Genomic DNA, 19,042 nt, shown 5'->3' on the forward strand with positions numbered 1-19,042 from the left:
CCATTTCTTTGTGTCTGCTTTGATTTCTTTCATAAGCTTTCTATAGTTTCAGCATACAGATCTTTTACCTGTTTGGTTAGGTTTACTCCTAGGTATTTTATGGTTTTTGATGCAGTTATAAATGGGATCAATTCCCAGATATCTCTTTCTGTTGCTTCATTATTGGCGTATAGGAATGTGACCAATTTCTGTACATTGATTTTATATCCTGTGACTTTGCTGAATTCCTTTATCAGCTCTAGCAGGTTTTTTTTGGTGGAATCTTTTGGGTTTTCCATGTAGACTATTATGTCATCTACAAAGAGTGAAAGTTTGACCTCTTTGCCAATTTTGATGCCTTTTATTTTGTTTTGTTGTCTGATTGCTGAGGCTAGGACTTCCAACACTATGTTAAACAATGGTGAGAGTGGACATCTCTGTTGTGTTCCTGATCTCAGGGGGAAAGCTCTCGGTTTTTCCCCATTGAGGATGATATTAACTGTGGGCCTTTAATATATGGCTTTTTATGATGTTAAGGTGTGTTCCTTCTATCCCAACTTTCTTGAGGGTTTTTATTTATTTATTTTTTTATTTATTTAAAAAAATTTTTTTTAACGTTTATTTATTTTTGAGACAGAGACAGAGCATGAATGGGGGAGGGTCAGAGAGAGAGGGAGACACAGAATCCGAAACAGTCTCCAGGCTCTGAGCGGTCAGCACAGAGCCCGACGTGGGGCTCGAACTCACGGACTGCGAGATCATGACCTGAGCCAAAGTTGGAGGCTTAACCGACTGAGCCACCCAGGCGCCCCTTGAGGGTTTTTATTAAGAAAGGGTGCTGTATTTTGTCAAATGCTTTTTCTGCATCTATTGACAGGATCGTATGGTTCTTATCTTCTATTGATGTGATATATCACACTGATTGATTTGAGAATACTGAATGAGCCCTGCAGCCCAGGAATGAATCCCACTTGATCATGGTAAATAATTATTTTAACATCCTGTTGAATTAAATTTGCTAGTATCTTGTTGAGAATTTTCACATCCATGTTCATCAGGGATATTGGCCTGTAATTCAATTCTCCTTTTTAGTGGAGTTTTTGTCTGGTTTGGGAATCAAGGTAATGCTGGCTTCATAAAATAAGTCTGGAAGCTTTACTTCTGTTTCTATTTCTTGGACCAGTTGGAGAAGAATAGGTATTAACTCTGCTTTAAATGTCTGGTAGAATTCCCCTGGGAAGCCATCTGGCTCAGGACTCTTTATTTGTTGGGAAATTTTTGATAACCGATTCAGTTTCTTTGCTGGTTATGGGTCTGTTCAAATTTTCTATTTCTTTCTGTTTGAGTTTTGGTGGTGTGTGAGTCTCAGGGAATTTGTCCATTTCTTCCAGATTGTCCAGTTTGTTGTCATATAATTTTTCATAGTATTCTCTAATAATCGTTTGTATTTCTGTGGTGTTGGTTGTGATCTCTCCTCTTTCATTTGTGATTTTATCTGTTTGGTTTTCTCTCTTTTTTCACAAGTCTGGCTCAGGGTTTATCAATTTTGTTTATTCTTTCAAAAAACCAGCTCTTAGATTCATTGATCTGTTCTGTGTTTTTTTTTAAATTCTATATTGTTTATTTCTGCTCTAATCTTTATTAGTTTTCTTCTGCTACTGGCTTTGGGCTTTCTTTGCCCCTGCTTTTCTAACTCCTTTATTTATTTATTTTTTAATATGAAATTTATTGTCAAATTGGTTTCCATACAACACCCAGTGCTCATCCCAAAAGATGCCCTCTTCAATGCCGATCACCTACCCTCCCCTCCCTCCCACCCCCCATCAACCCTCAGTTTGTTCTCATTTTTTAAGAGTCTCTTATGCTTTGGCTCTCTCCCACTCAAACCTCTCTTTTTGTTTATTTTTCCTTCCCCTCCCCCATGGGTTTCTGTTAAGTTTCTCAGGATCCACATAAGAGTGAAACCATATGGTATCTGTCTTTCTCTGTATGGCTTATTTCACTTAGCATGACACTCTCCAGTTCCATCCATGTTGCTACAAAGGGCCATATTTCATTCTCTCTCATTGCCACGTAGTACTCCATTGTATATATAAACCACAATTTCTTTATCCATTCATCAGTTGATGGATATTTAGGCTTTTTTCACAATTTGGCTATTGTCTAACTCCTTTAGGTATAACGTTAGCTTGTGTATTTGGGACATTTCTTGCTTCTTGAGATAGGCCTAAATTACAATGTATTTTCCTCTTAGGACTGCCTTTGCTACATCCCAAAGGGATTGGAGTATCATGTTTTTAATTTGATTTTTTTAAGTTTATTAATTTATTTTGAAAGAGAGAGAGAGAGCAAGCAGGGAAGGGGCATAGTGGGAGAGGGAAAGAGAGAATCCCAAGCAGACTCTGGCACTGTCAGCACAGAGCCTGACATGAGGCTCGAGCCCATGAACCGTGAAATCATGACCTGAGCTGAAATCAAGAGATAGTCACTTAATTGTGCACTGTTGTGTTTTCATTTTCATTTGCTTCCATATATTTTTTAAATTTCTTTAATTGCATTCCCCAGTCTGTGGTTCAGAGAGGTTTTCCTCTTGCGCTAACTCAATAACTCACAATTTCACAGTCCTTCTACCTTTCTCTTCCTTTTGTCTCACCACAGAAGGGGTTCTCTCCCCTCCTTGCCTGTGCCATTTTATCTCCCCCAGTTCACATACATGCCCCTCGATCCCACAAAGCTGTCTCCCTCAACCTGTGGAGATCCTTCTGCCACTCCCCAAATTGATTTCTGGGTGTTCCAAGTGATCTGACCTCAATACAGCTGTGTTTGAAGGACGAGGGAAATCCCAGTCCCCTTACTTCTCTGCCATCTTAACTCCCCCCTCAACGCATGGCTTCTTCATACTTCACATCCACCTGTTGCTTCTGGGATGTGTGTATGTGCGCGCTCGTGCGCGTGCGTGCGTGTGTGTGTGTGTGTGTGTGTGTGTGTGTTTAAGACTATTTTTTCTAATATAAGTTTTAGGTTTACAGTATATAAACTGTAAACCTCCCATATACTCTCCCCTATACATGCATAGCCTCCCCCATTATCAATATCCTTCACCAGAGTAGAACATTTGTTAACAATTAGTAAACCTACATTGACACATCACGTCCCCCAAAGCTCTTGGTGTTGTACATTCTATGGTTTAGGACAAATACATGATGACATGTATCCATTACTATAGCATCCTATAAGGTATTTTCACTGCCCTAAAAATCTCTGTTCTGCCTAGCCATCTCTCTCCCATTCCCACAACTCCTAGTAACCACTGATATTTTAAAATCTCTCTATAGTTTTGCCTTTTCTAGAATGTCACATAACTGGAATTATACAGAATATAGTCTTTTCACATTGGCCTCTTTCACTTAGTAATATGCACTTACAAATCCTACATGTCTGCACCTGTCTTGATAGCTCATTCCCTTTTAGTACTGAAAAACATTATATTGTCTCAGTGTACTATAGTTTACTTACCCATTCATCTACTGAAGGACATCTGGGTTGTTTCCAAGTTCGGGCAATTGTGAATAAAGTTGCTATAAACATTCATTTGCAGGTTTTTGTGTGGACATAAATTTTCAACTCCTTTGGGTAAATACTGAGGAGCCCAATTACTTGATCATATGTTAAAAGTATGTTTAGTTTTATAAGAAACCACCAAGTGTCTGAACCATTTTGCAATCCCACTAGTAGTGAATGAAAGTTCCTGTCACTCTCCATCCTCACCCGCATTTAATGTCAGTGTTCAAGATTTTGGCCATTCTAATAGGTGTGTAGTAGTATGTCATTGTTATTTTAATTTGCATTTCCCTGACGACTTCTAATGTGGAGCAATATTTCATAGGCTTATTTTCTACCTCCATATCTTCTTTGATGAGATTTCTGTTAAGGTTTGGCCCGTTTATTTTCCTATTGTTGAGTTTTAAGTGTTTAAAAAAATATTTTGGATAATATCTTTTATCAAATGTGTCTTTTACAAGTATTTTCTCCTAGCCTGTGGTCTGTGTTCTCATTGTCTTGAAATCATCTTTTACAGAAAAGAAGTTTTTAATTTTTTTAAAAGTTTATTTATAAACGACAGGGCTTGAACCCATGAACCTTAAGATCATGACCTGAGCTGAAATCAACTGACTGAGCCACCCAGGAACCCCAGAAGGTTTTAACTCTAATGAAGTCCAACTTATCAGTTTTCTTTCATGGATCATGCCTTTGGTATTGTTTCTAAAAATTCCTCACCAAACCCAGAGTTATCTGGATTTTCTACTATGTTAACTAAGACTTTTATAGTTTTGCATTTTACACATAGATCTATTGCCCGTTTTGAGTTAATTTTTTGTGAAAGGCACTCTGTCTAGATTCGTGTTTGCATGTGGATGTGCAGTTTTTCAAACACCATTTGTTGAAGAGTCTGTCTTTGCTCCACTATATTGCCTTTGCTCCTTTCTCAAAGACCAGTGATTGTATTTATGCGCAACTGTTCCTGGAGTATTTTGTTCCATTGATTTTTTGTTGAATAAATTTGACATGCAACTGCCCAGGTTTAAGGTGTACAGCATATTACTTTTATACATTTATATATTGCAATATGATGGCTAATGTAGCTGTATTTATCACATAATTATAGTACAGTATTATTGTCTATATTCATTTTACTGTGCATTGGATTTTCTGTGGCTTATTTAAAGTAGTAAAATATACAAAGGATTTTAAACTTCAAGTTTGTATCTTTAAACATCATTGTTCTTATTCACCCCCACCATCCCCTTGTACCTGTTTTTTACACATTTAGCTTTTTTAGATTTCACATATAAGTGATATCATACGGTACTTGTCTTTGATGTATCTCACTTAGAATAATGTGTTTGAGGTCCATCACTGTTGTTACAAATAGAAGGAAACCCCCCTCTTCATGACTTAGTAATATTCCATTGTGTAGATGTACCACATCTTTTCTATTTGTTCATCAGTTGAAGGATATTTGGATTGGTTCCATATCTTAGCTACTGAAAATAATGCTGCAATAAACATGAGATTGTGTATATGTAGTCAAAATCCTGTTTTCATTTCCTTTGGCTATGTACCCCAAAGTGGAATTGCTGGATCATATAGTGAATCTATATTTAATTTTTTGAGGAATCTTGACATTGTTTTCCTTAGTAGTTGGATCAATTGACACCCCCAATAGCAATGTACAAGGGTTTACTTTCTGCACATCCTCACCAGCACTTTATGATCTGTTCTGGAGAATGTTCCATGCGCACTTGAAAAGAATGTGTATTCTCTTGTTTTGGGATGGATGGGGCGCCTGGGTGGCGCAGTCGGTTAAGCGTCCGGCTTCAGCCAGGTCACGATCTCGCGGTCCGTGAGTTCGAGCCCCGCGGCAGGCTCTGGGCTGATGGCTCGGAGCCTGGAGCCTGTTTCCGATTGTGTGTCTCCCTCTCTCTCTGCCCCTCCCCCGTTCATGTTCTGTCTCTCTCTGTCCCAAAAATAAATAAAAAAACGTTGAAAAAAAATTTTTTTTAAAGTCCAGGGCCAGATGGCTTCACGGGTGAATTTTACCAGACATTTAGCCAAGAGTTAATACCTATTCTCAAACTATTCCAAAAAGTAGAAATGGAAGGAAAACTTCCAAATTCATTGTATGAGACAAGCATTATCCTGATACCAAAACCAGACAAAGATTCGAATGAAAAAGAAAACTACAGGCCAATATCCCTGATGAACATAGATGTAAAAATTCTCAGTAAAATACTAGCAAACCAAATCCAAACAGTACGTTAAAAGAATCATGCACCACAATCAAGTGGGATTTATTCCTGGGCTGCAAGAATGGTTCAACATTTGCTAATCAATCAACATGATACACCACATTAATAAAAGAAAGGGTAAGAACCATATGATTCTTTCAACAGATACAGAAAAAGCATTTGACAAAGTACAACATCCATTCATGATAAAAACCCTCAACAAAGTAGGGTTAGAGGGAACACACCTCAACCTAATAAAGGTCATATATGAAAAACCCACATCCAATCTCATTCTCAGTGGGGAAAAACTAAGAGCTTTTCTTCTATGGTCAGGAACAAGGCCAGGATGTCCATTCTCACCCCTGCTATTTAACATAGTACTGGAAGTCCTAGTCATAGCAATCAGATAACAAAAAGAAATAAAAGGCATCCGAAGTGGTAAGGAAGAGGTAAAACTGACACTCTTTGTAAAGTGACATGGTGCTCTATATAGAAAACTTGAAAGACTCCACCAAAAAACTGCTAGAACTTACAAATGAATTCAGTAAAGTCACAGGATATAAAATCAACATACAGAAATCTGTTGCATTGCTATACATCGATAATGAAGCAGCAGGAAAAAAATTAAGGAATCAATCCCACTTACAATTGCAACAAAAACAATGAGGTACCTAGGAATAAGCCTAACCAAAGAAGTGTATTTCTAATCTTGTTCATTTCACTCTTCATTTGTGATTAAGTATTTATTTAACTCTTTTATCTCTGTTGTAAGGGTCTCACTGATGCCTTCTATTCTTTTCTTAACCCTAGTGAATATCCTCATGATTGTTACTTTAAATTCTCCATCAGGCACATTACCTATATCTGTTTTGCGTACATATCTTGCCATGGCCTTATCTTGTTCTTTCATTTGGGATAAATTTCTTCATTTTTGCATTTTATCTAGGTCTTTGCCTTCTTGTCTGTGTTAGAAAAGGCAGTTTTCTCTCCTGCTCCTAAAAGTAATGATCTTCTGAAAGAAGTCATGTAGCACCTAGGGCCTGGTGCTTTAGGAAGATCTCTGGTGTGTGCTGTGTGTGCTCTGCTGTTGTGTTTTGGCTGCTCTATGCATCAGGGCAGTTGTCTGCAGAGGCTGTCCTTGCCTGCTGTGGGCAGTGTTTGGTCCTTGGCCTGAATGTGGTGAGTTTTAATTAGGTGTGCTCTGGTGTGCTTGTAAAATGAAACCACCTCCACCAGAACTGCAGTGGTCAAGAGATATGGTATGGTCAGGGGTTTGTGCTGGTCTCCTGGGGGAGGGGACTGCTATGCTGGGACCGAGGCAGGCACGACTGAGAAGGGCAGTCCCTCCAGACCACAGTGGGGTGGGGCTTGGTGTTTTCAAGTTAGGCAGCCAGCGGTGGAGCTATACTGCTCCCTGCAGGTGGTTCTGTGTTTATGCTGGGGGGGGCAGGGGAGGGGAATGGTACTGGCCATTTGTTTACAGAGAGGTATTTCTGTGAACACTGTTTTCTCAGGCATGCGCTCTGAGAGGAGTAAATAATCTCCCTGCTCTGCCCCAGGCACTCTCAGATCACTGTTTCCATGCTATCTGTCCCTGGATTGTCTGCCTTCTCTCCAGGAGCAGCACAGTACCCTTCAGGCTCTATCCCAGCCAAGCCCACTGACTTTTAAAGCTCCAGGCTTTAAGCCCCCCTACCTGCAAGAACTCCCGAAATTCAGCTCCCCTCATTTTCCAAGCCAATGGCTTTGGCGAAATGTTTTCTTGTGTGTTCCCTTGTGTGCTCCTTTCTCTCTCTTGCCTTTGTCTGTTATCATGGCTCCCTCCCCTCTACAGCACCTGTAATCCATTTCTCTCCTGAAGCATGTCTCCACACTTCCTACCTTTTCTTTTTTTTTTTTTTTAACGTTTATTTATTATTGAGAGACAGAGTGTGAACAGGGGAGGGGCAGAGAGAGAGAGGGAGACACAGAATCCCAAGCAGGCTCCAGGCTCTGAGCTGTTAGCACAGAGCCCCACGAGGGGCTCTAACTCACAGACTGAGAGATCATGACCTGAGCCGGGAAGTCAGATGTTTAACCGACTGAGCCACCCAGGCACCCCTACGCTTCCTACCTTCTTTGATGTGACCTCTTCTCTCCCTTTAGTTGTGGATTTTGATTTGTCAGTCTTCAGGTTGATTTCTGGGGTATATAGGATGATATATAATTATCTAGTTGTGTTCATGGGACAAGGTGAGCCTAGGGTCTTCCCACTGTGTCGCCATCTTCCTCTCTCTGTGATTTTTAAAATTTTATTGTTTTTCTTTTTTTTTTTTTTTGAGAGAGAGAGAAAGACAGAATGTGAGCGGGGGAGGGGCAGAGAGAGAGGAAGACACAGAATCTGAAGCAAGCTCTAGCTCTGTGCTGACAGTTCAGTGAAAGCCTTAAGCTCATGAACCGTGAGATCATTACCTTAGCAGAAGTTGGACACTTAACCAACTGAGCCACCCAGGCTCCCCTCTCCGTGATTCTGTTGAGACATTTTATCACATTTGAGTGTTAACATTTTGTTGAATGCTTTTCTGCATCTATTGATATCATATGGTTTTTATTTTTTAGTCTGATTATCTGATGGATCACATTAATTTATTTTCAAAGGTTGAACCAGACCTTTGTACCTGGGACAGATCCCATTTGGTCATGGTGAATAATTGTTTTTATATATTCTTGGATTCAATTGTTATTATTTTGTGAAGATTTTTATATCTGTGTGCATGAGAGATACTGGCCTGCAGTTTTCTTTTCTTGTAATGTGTCGTCTGGTTTTGGTGTTAGGGTAATACTGGTCTCAAAATGATTTAGGGGGTAATCCTCCTGCTTTTATCTTCTGAAATATACTGTAGAGAATTGGAACAATTTCTTCATCAATTGTTTGATAGAATTCACCAGTGAATCCATTGAGCCTGCTGCTTTCTGTTTCAGAAGGTTATGAATTGACTCAATTTCACTTATACATTTACACCTATTCAGATTGTCTACTTCATCTTGTATGAGTTGGCATATTATTTCTTTCAAGGAATTATGCCATTTCATCCATGTTATCAAATCTGTGGACATAATTGTTCATAGTATTTTTTATTATCTTTAAATGTCCATGAGACATGTAGTGCTGTCCCTCTTTCATTTCTTATATTAGCAATTCACATCTTCTGTATTTTCTTCTTAGTTAGCCTATCTAGAGTCTTATTTATTTTATTGATCTTTAAAAAAATATCTTTTGGTGTTGTTGATTTTCTATATTAATTTCCTGTTTTATTTTTTTTTAATGTTTATTTTTGAGAGATAAAGAGACAGAGCATGAGCGGGGGAGGCACAGAGAGAAAGGGAGACAGAATCTGAAGCAGGCTCCAGGCTCTTAGCTGTCAGTACAGAGCCTGACATGGGGCTCGAACCCATGAACTGTCAGATCATGACCCAAGTCAAAGTCAGAGCTTAACCAACTGAGCCACCCAGGCGCCCCAATTTCCTATTTTCAATTTCATTGATTTCTGCTCTAATTCTTATTATTTCTTTTTTTTTCTGCTTCCACTAGATTTAATTTGTTCTTTATCTAGTTTCTTAAGGTGGAACTTAGATTTTTTATTTTAGATTTTCTTCTTTTCTAATATATATACATTAATTGCTAGAGCAACTGCTTTTGCTGCATCCCATAAATTTTGATAGGTTGTATTTTCATTTTCACTTAGTTAAAATATTTTTAAATTCTCTTGAAATTTCTTCTTTGACCTATATACTAGAAATGTGTTGTTTAATCTCCATATATTTTGTGATTTTCTGGTTATCTTTCTGTTAATTAACTTCTTTTAATTCCATTGTTATTTGAGAGTAGACATTGCATGATTTCTATTCTTTTCAGTGTTAGGCTATATTTTATGTTCCAGAATGTGGTTTATCTTGGTGAATGTTCCATGTCAGCTTGAAAAGAAGATAATATTTTTAAATCATGCAAAACCAGGAGTCCCTTGTGGAAAAGATTGACAAGTATGACTTTTTGCCTTTTTTTATAAACTATGATACATTTGTTGCAAATATTGCAACGTAAGTTGCAAATGCAAACTTACTACTAATCTCAATAAGGGAAAATTACTAAACGCATTAAGAAGTAGCCAAAATATAGGGGCACCTGGGTGGCTCAGTTGGTTGAATTTCTGACTTTGGCTCAGGTCATGATCTCATGGGTTTGAACCCATGTTGGGTTCTGTGCTGTCAGCTCAGAGCCTGGAGCCTGCTTTGGATTCTGTGTCTCCCTCTCTCTCTGCCCCTCCCCTGCTCTCTCTCTCTCTCTCTTTCAAAAAATAAATAGACATTTAAAATTTTTTTAAAAAGAAGTGGCCAGGGGCACTTGGGTGGCTCAGTCAGTTGAGCATCCGACTTCAGCTCAGGTCATGATTTCACAGTCCGTGAGTTTGAGCTCTACATCGGGCTTTGTGCTGACAGCTCAGAGCCTGGAACCTGCTTCAGATTCTGTGTCTCCTCTCTCCCTGCCCCTCCCCTACTCACACTCTGTCTCTCAAAAATAATAAATTAAAAATTAAATTGAAACTAAAATAAATAAAAAGTAAATTAAATAAAAAGTAAATTAAAAAAATAAATTAAAAAAAATTTTAAGTGGCCAGAATATGAAAAAATAATTCATAGAATATGAACTGCAATAACAACTAGGCAGAAGCACTCATTCTTATACTGTAAAAATAATTATCAATATTATTTGAAGTATAAATGAGAACTTCCATTTTTACTTCTCATATAGGCAAATGTTGGGCACAGAGTGGGAAATAATATTCTCACACCATCTTGGTAGGCAAGTTGAATCGGTAGGTACTGCCTCAATAGGGGCCAGCTGGAATTTTCTTCAAAACTTTAAAATTCATGTCTTGTCAGCAGCAATTCCAATTCTAGGACTTTATCTTACTGGTGTCAGGCATATGCACAAGGATATTATTCATGGAAACATTGCTTGTATAATTATAGCCTGAGCCAGCCAGATGCCCTGACACATGATAATTTTATAGTAACTGACCCCAACTTTAGAAACAATGTCAATTTTCATTAATGGCACCATACAATTTTCACAAGGTATAGAACATTGTTAGTTGGAGAGTGTCCCATGATCTTCCATCTGCCTAGTGAGCCCATCTGGACAGTTTTGTCTTCATGTCTACTTACCATCTATTGTCCTAGATTTTCCATTTTATGTTTACACCAGAATATTCTCTTGCCACTGTGCTAATGTTTTTTTTTTTTTTCTCTTTCTTGATCCCTTATGTAACTCTTTGCTCTTTGGCTCCCCAGTCCTGATATAAAACATCCTTTACTACCTCCTTCAGTCCACGGAAAAGGCTGAAAGAAGGCATTTCTCCTTTGAAGCAAATCAGTAAAGACGGGAGGAAGAGTCTGCTTCCGAAAATGTGAACACACAATATAAAACTTCAGTGAACACCAAAAAATCAAAGAAACATTACACTAACAAAGGAACATGATAATTTAAATTAAAAACATTTTTTAATGTGGGGTGCCTGGTGGCTCAGTCGGTTGAGCGTCTGACTTCGGCTCAGGTCACGATCTCATGGTTCGTGAGTTCAGGCCCTGCATTGGCTTCTGTGCTGACAGCTCAGAGCCTGGAGTCTGCTTCTGATTCTGTGTCTCCTTTTCTCTCTGCCCCTCCCCCCCACACGCTCTGTCTCTCTCTGCCTCTCAAAAATAAAGAAAACTAATTTAAAAAAATTTTTAATTTTTTTAAATGTTTTATTAGTTTTGAGACACAGAGAGACAGAGCATGAGCATGAGCTGTCAGCACAGAGCCCCACATGGGGCTCAAACCCATGAACTGTGAGATCATGACTTGAGCCAAAGTTGGACACTTAACCAACTGAGCCACCCAGGTGCCCCTAAGTTTTTTTTTATTCTAGAGAGAGAGAGAGTGAAAGCAGGGGAGAGGGGCAGAGGGGGAGAGAAAAAGAATCCTACGCAGGCTCCATGCTCAGTGAGGACCCAGAGGCAGGGCTTGGTCCCATGACCCTGGGATCATGACCTGAGCTGAAATCAAGAGTCAGATGTTTGACTGAGCCAGCCAGATGCCCTGAAACATGATAATTTTACAGTAACAGACCCCAAATAAATGAAGACATGCAATTTGCCCAATAAAGTATTCAAAATAATTGTTTTAGGAAGCTCAGTAAGAAGAAAATATAGAAAGATAATTCAATGAAATCAGAAAAGCAATGCACAAACAAAAAAAGTTTAACAAGGAGATAGAAATCATAAAAAAGAAAAACAGGAAATATGGAGCTGAAGAATACAATGAGTGAAAGGAAAAAATGCATCAACAGCAGACTTAACCCAGCAGAAGAATGAATCTGACAAGTCATTTGACATTACCCAGTCAGATAGGAGCAAAGAAAAAATGAATGACAAGATAAAGAAAATGTAATATCCGAAACCATAAAACTATTAGAAGAAAATATAAAGAAATAGCTTTTTGACATTCATCTGAGCAATGATTTTTTGGATATGACACCAAAAACACAGACAACAAAAGCAAAAATAAATAGGCAGGACCACATCAAATTAAAAAGCTGCCTAGCAATGGAAACAGTCAACAAAATGAAAAGGCAATGTATGTAATGAAAAAATATTTGCAAACCATATATCTGATAAGCCATTAATATCCAAAATACATAAGGATTTATATAACTCAGTAGCAAACAAAACAAAACAAATAAACAACAAACAAAAACAAATGACATGATTTGTACATGGGGAAAGGACCTGAATAGAATTTTTCTAAAAAAGATATGCTAATAGCCAGCTGGTATATAAAAGGTGCTTAGAAGTGCCTGGGTGGCTCAGTCGGTTAAGCCTCTGACAGGCTCAAGTCATGATCTCACGGTCCATGAGTTCAAGACCTGTGTCAGGCTCTGTGCTGACAGCTCAGAGCCTGGAGCTTGCTTCAGGTTCTGTGTCTGTCTCTCTTTCTGCCCTTCCTGCAGTCGTGTGCTCTTTTTCTCTCTCTCAAAAATAAACAAACATGAAAAAATTTTTAAGAGAAAGGTACTTAACATCACTAATCACTAGGGAAAATCTGAAGATCACACAATGAGATATCATCTCAGACCTGTTGCTAAAAAGACAACAGATAAGTGTCGGTGAGGAAATAGAGAAAAAGAAAATTTTGTACATTGTTGGTTGAAATGTAAAGTGGTACAGCCACTAGGGAATACAGTAAGGAGATTTCTCAAGGAATTAAAAATTGAATTACTATATGATTCAGCAGTTCCATCTCTGGGTATATATCCTAAGAAATCAAAATCAGTATCCTGAAGAGATATCTACACTACCATGTTCATTTTCTTGCAGCATTATTTACAATGGTCAAGGTATGGAAACAACCTAGGTGTCCACTGATAGATGAATGGATAAAATAGATGTGAGCTCTCTTTATAGACATCTAGATAGATAGGTAGGTAGGTAGGTAGGTAAGTAGATAGATAGATAGATAGATAGATAGAAAGACAGCAACATACAATGAGATACTATTCAGCCATGAAAATATGGATGTATCTAGAAGACTTTATGCTAACTGAAATTAGCCAGACAGAGAAAAACAAATACTGTAATGATCTCACTTATATGTGAGATCTAAAAAAAAAAAAAAAAAAGTCCAATTCACAGAAGCAGAATAAAATGGTGGTTACAAAGGAGGATTGGGTTGGAGGAAAAGATAGGGATATGCTGGTCAAAGGGTATAGGCCTTCAGTGATAAGATGAATTAACTTTGGGAATCTGATGTACATCGTGGTGATAATAGTTAGTCATGCTGTGTTATGTACTTGAAATTTGCTAAAAAAGTAGAACCTATGTGTTCTCACTTATGTTACCTCACATAGTAACTATGTGAAGTGGTGAATATGTTAATTAACCTAATTGTGGTAATCATTTCATAAAATAAACATATGTCAAATCATCCCATTGTACACTTTAAACATATGCAATTCATTTGTTGATTATACCTCAATAAGCTGAAACTTTTGTTTTAAATAAAAGAATAAAAAACAACAAAAGAGTAATGGTGCAGAGGAGATAACATATGTGATCCTTTGCTTCTGCAGAAATGTCTTATACAACCTCACATTTGTATAAATTTTGACTGAATAAATGACTCTAGTTGAGAGTTCATATCTCAGTATTGCAAAATTTGTCACATTAAAAAATGTTTTTCAAGTTTATTTTTGAGAGAGACAGCCACAGTATGAGTGGGGGAGGGGCAGAGAGAGAAGGGGAGAGAGAGAATCCCAAGCAGGCTCCGTGCCACCAGCACGGACTTGAGTGGAAACCAAGAGTCAGACACCTAACTGGCTAAGCCACCCAGGCAGCCCTAAATTTGTTAACATTTTAAATTTTGTTTTGTTTGTCACTTTAGGACACTATTTTTTTAAAAGCATTTTTTAGTGTTTATTTATTTTTTGTCTGAGAGACAGAGAGACCATGAGTGAGGGAAGGGCAGAGAGAGGGAGACACAGAATCAGAAGCAGGCTTCAGGCTCTGAGCTGTCAGCATAGAGCCCAATGCGGGGCTCGAATTCATGAACTGTGAGATCATGACCTAAACCGAACTCAGATGCTTAACCTACTGAGGCACCCATGCACCCCATTTTGGGCCACTATTGAGCAGGCCATTGTATTTCTGTTTTCTGGTACGTTTCATGTGACCTGCTTTCTGATTATTGAAAATTTTTGGATTTTTTTAAGGTTTATTTATTATTTTCAGAGAAAGGGTGTGGAGGGGAGGGGCAGAGAGAGAGGGGAGAGAGAGAATCCCAAGTGGGCTCTGCTCAGACCCACCAACTGTGAGATCATGACCCAAGCTGAAATCAAGAGTTGGACGCTTAACAAACTGAGCCACCTAGGCACCCCCAAAATGTTAAGATCTTCTTTATATTCCTATTATTCTAAAATGTTATCCTCTGATACCCTTTCAAGACTTTACCAATTATTTATAATTTGAGTTTTCAGGGAGGAAGGGGAAGCAGGAGCATACTCCTCTTTACTGAGAATATACTACATACTCATTAGTTTTTTAATTGGGATGTTCCTCTTAATTGGATTTAGTATATTTTAAAACCAGAATGGACCTTGGAATTCACTCACTGGGCACAGTTTTTATCTGTAGGAATTGGGTTGTGTGAGTCCTGTTTTTTGATTAACACTAACTCTAGTCTTCACTCATATCACAGGTATTGAACCCACCCTGTTTGCTCTCCATTTCTTTCTTTTCCATTTCTCCAAAACTCTCCTTTACTTCCTCTCCTTTTGTTTCTCATCTCTCCTTCTACCATGAAGTCATTTATTTTCATTACACAAGAATAACTCAGGTTTTTTGTTTCAGGGATTTGTGATATTCAGGGATGTGTCTATCGACTTTTCTCAGGAAGAGTGGGAATGTCTGGACTCGACTCAAAGGAATTTGTACAAATATGTAATGTTGGAAAATTATAGCAACCTGGTCTCAGTTGGTAAGTATACCTTTATCCAAAAAGTCTAGAGTGCTCTAGAATATTTGCTTTCCCTGAGAAGAATTTCTCAACTCCTCTCATATATCCTATGTATTTCTTTTCCCTATTCCTAAAGAAATGGCTTGAGATTTGTAGAGTTGGGAATGTATGGCTTTGTTTTGTTTTGTTTTATTTTGTTTTTGTTTGTTTTGAGAGAGCAAGGGAGAGGGGCAGAGGGAGAGAGAGAGAATCCCAAGCAGGTTCCACACTCAGTGCAGAGCCTGATGTGGGGCTTGATACCATGACTCTGGGATCGTGACCTGAGCCAAGACCAAGAGTCAGACAACCAACTGAGCCACCCAGACACCCCAGGAATATGTAGTTTCATTGGTCCCAAGGCCAACTTCATCTTCTCTGCTTTTTTTGTGGCCCTTCCAATAGTGGCATCACCTTTTATTTGCTGTTCACAGGACAGGATTTGAGTCCTGGGATACCTACAACAAAAATCTCCTTTCTTCTCTTGTGAGTAGGACTTTGCATTCCCAAGCCAGATGTGATTTCTTTACTGGAGCAAGGGAAGGAGCCTTGGAGTGTTTTTGACAGTGAGCTGACAAGGGACCCGTACCTAGGTAAGTGATTGATGATTATGTAAGGGAAAAGGAATGCTGGATATAAACCAGCTGCTCAGTGAGGAGACCACATCTTTGAGATGTTTGGAGGAATCTCCTCTCAAAGTCCCACAACTATTAAGAAAAGTAAACTACACTATGAACTTCCAAATGCCCACACCTCCATCTTCAACTTAATATTCTCCATGCTTCTTTTCTCTCGTGTTTTCTGCCTATTCCTAGTAGGTAATTCTAATGAGAAGCTTCTACTTTTATGTGAGATCTAATTCCAATTAGTTCACTCTCTCTTGCCTTTGGTCTATACATGTGTCATGCCTTTAAACATTTTGGTATTCAATATATTCAGGTTTTTTAGTCATTATTTTATTCATGTATTCATTCTTTCAGCCAACACTTCCTAATATTCTGTGTTGTGGAGAATATTTTTCTAGAACATTATAAAATATATCAGCTATTAAGAAACTTATAGCCTAGGGATTGAGAAAAATTGGTGATGGGGATTAAGGAGTACATTTGCTGTGATGAGCACTGGGTGATGTATGGAAGTGTTGAATCACTATATTATGCACCTGAAACTAATATTACATTGCATGTTAAGTAACTGGAATTTGGATAAAAACTTTTTTTAAAATCCATAAAAATCATTCAAAATGTAGAATTAATTATAATTGTAGAATTATTTGCGGTTCAAATACCACAACCAGGGAAAATGGCTAAAGACTAAATGGTGGGAAAGCCTCACAGAGTTGTAATAGTTGGAGCCCTAGGAGTGATTGCAGTCACCTTGGTAGAGAGTTTTGGGTATAAAGGTCCTGTTCTTGGAATAGGATAGTAGAGGTTGCAGACAAGAAGAGATTGAGGTGAGCGAGGATGATCAAGCATTGCATGATGCATGCAATCAGCATAAAATAGAATGGGAGTGAGGGAGAAGGTCATGAACATGGATGATTCAAGGCAGAAGGCACAGTAAATACAAAAGTCTTGAGGCAAGCAGGCTCATTGTGTATAAGGAGCACCAAGGTGACCAGAATGTCTGGGATAGAGCAAACAAAGAGAAGAGTATGAGCTGTGATCAGAGATGTGTATGTTGGAAAGAGTCAGTTTATGATGACATTGTAAATTATGATTGAACTTTTTCTGAGTGAAGTGGAAATAAGTAAAGGATTTTAAGCAGAGCTATGACATAATTAGATTTTCATTTTTCAAAAATACTATTTTTTCCTACTTACAGAAGAGGAAACTGAGACACAGAGACTTGAAGTAACTTGCCCAAGGTCAACAACTAGTAAGTGTTGGAGATAAGGCTTAAACCCAAGCTGTACATGCTTCTTAGCTCATAAGCTACATTGCCTCTCCAAGTCAAATCAAAGAAGTTTAGATATAGTGGACATGTTTTCATCTGAATTGCTGATGAACAGATAGAAGTTAACTTTCAAAATCAATTTTTAAAATGAGTTTTTACATCCCATAAATAGATAACTATAGCACACATATTACATGCATTTATATTATATACACACACAAACTCATACACATATATACAAATTCATCATGGATTTCCTCTAAAACACTATATCATATGCCTTCCTTTCTTAATAAACTTTAGATATAATATTAATATATAATAATAGAGATATACTTGCATAATGAGGTTGTCTTCCAGATTCTTCCAATTTTAATTTCTAATTTAAACTTCCATTCTTCTATACTTTCTTTTGTAAATAGATTTTTCCCATATTTTTATGATTGATTTAAAAAAAATTTAATGTTTTATTTATTTTTGAGAGAGAGAGAGAGACAGAGAGAGAGAGTATGAATGGGGAAGGGGCAGAGAGAGACACACACAGAATCCAAAACAGGCTCCAGGCTCTAAGCTGTCAGCACAGAGCCCGACACGGGGCCTGAGCTCGTGAACCACGAGATCATGACCTGAGCTGAAGTCAGATGTTTAACTGAGCTACCCACGTGCTCAGTATGATCGATTTTTTTTAAGTAGACAATTTTTTTTTGAGAGAGAGAGAGAGAGAGAGAGAGAGAGCGTAGGTGAGCAGGAGAGGGGCAGAGGGAGAGGGAGAGAGAGTCTTAAGCAGATTGCATGCTCAACACGGAGTTCAATGTGGGGCTCAATCTCACAACCACAACAAAATCAGGAGTCAAACACTCAGCTGACTGAGTCACCTAGGTCCCCCTAAAAGTAGACGATTTTTAAAGCTTTTTCCAGTAATGTATACAATGCATATGTTCAATTTTATTACATCATCTTGAGGAATGTGTATCTTTTTGAAAATAAATTATGCTATGTTTCTTTTAGTCTTGGAATCAAGAACAATATCTTGCCCATTTTTTTTCAAACAAGAATATTTTTAACAGTGAATGTCAAATTGTCCTATAATGTTTTACATTCAGGATTTATCTAAGCACAACCCCAATATTGAATTCACATTAAGCAATTTTGTCTGATTTGATACTTGGGGTTGTGTACTTCTTAAAAAATTTTTTTAATGTTTATTCATTTTTGAGAGAGAGAGAGAGACAGAACAGAGCATGAACAGAGAGAGACACACAGAGCTTGACATGGGGCTCGAACTCACAAACCATGAGATCATGACCTGAGCCAAAGTCGGGCGTTTAACCGACTGAACCACCCAGGCACCCCGGGGTTGTGTACTTCTTAATTCATCATATCAGGAGGCAAAGTCAAGGTGATTGGAGATGACTGCCAGAACTTTCCATTGGAAAGGTACATTTTCCCCCTTATAAATACTAAATAATTAGTGCAGTAATACTTGAAGACCATATAACTATCCTCTAGAAATCTTTCACCCAAAATGTTTGGTATTCATTCTTATTCAAAACAGTTATTACATTGAGCTTAGAAAAGTTCTAATTTTATCGCTTTCTTTCTGCATTTATTGGTTGGCCTTGCTTTGTTAAAAAGAGATTTTTCTTTCCACTTTTGTTGAGAAACACTACAGATTCATTGCTTCTTTTAAAAAAAAGCAGTATCTTATAACCCATTGTAATCATTCTTTTTTGATATTAAACTATCATTCATATTTGGCCATTGAAAGCCCCTTACAGCTAGCTTCTGCATCCTTTTTTTTCATGAGTGCATG

The 19,042-nt window shown here is 38.0% G+C and overlaps 1 protein-coding gene across 3 annotated transcripts in view; it reads left to right on the forward strand.

Annotated features, from left to right (window-relative positions):
* LOC106974722 (zinc finger protein 345) overlaps window positions 1-19,042 on the forward strand; it is a 171,767-nt gene that overhangs the window by 147,824 nt on the left and 4,901 nt on the right. For all 3 annotated transcript variants that reach the window (XM_053210213.1, XM_053210212.1, XM_053210211.1), the window contains exons 3-5: window positions 15,192-15,318; window positions 15,828-15,926; window positions 17,158-17,211. In XM_053210213.1, coding sequence (XP_053066188.1) covers window positions 15,192-15,318; window positions 15,828-15,926; window positions 17,158-17,211 — 280 coding nt within the window. The remainder of the gene's footprint in view (window positions 1-15,191; window positions 15,319-15,827; window positions 15,927-17,157; window positions 17,212-19,042) is intronic.

Source organism: Acinonyx jubatus, chromosome E2, assembly GCF_027475565.1.
Source record: "Acinonyx jubatus isolate Ajub_Pintada_27869175 chromosome E2, VMU_Ajub_asm_v1.0, whole genome shotgun sequence".
NCBI lineage: Eukaryota > Metazoa > Chordata > Mammalia > Carnivora > Felidae > Acinonyx > Acinonyx jubatus.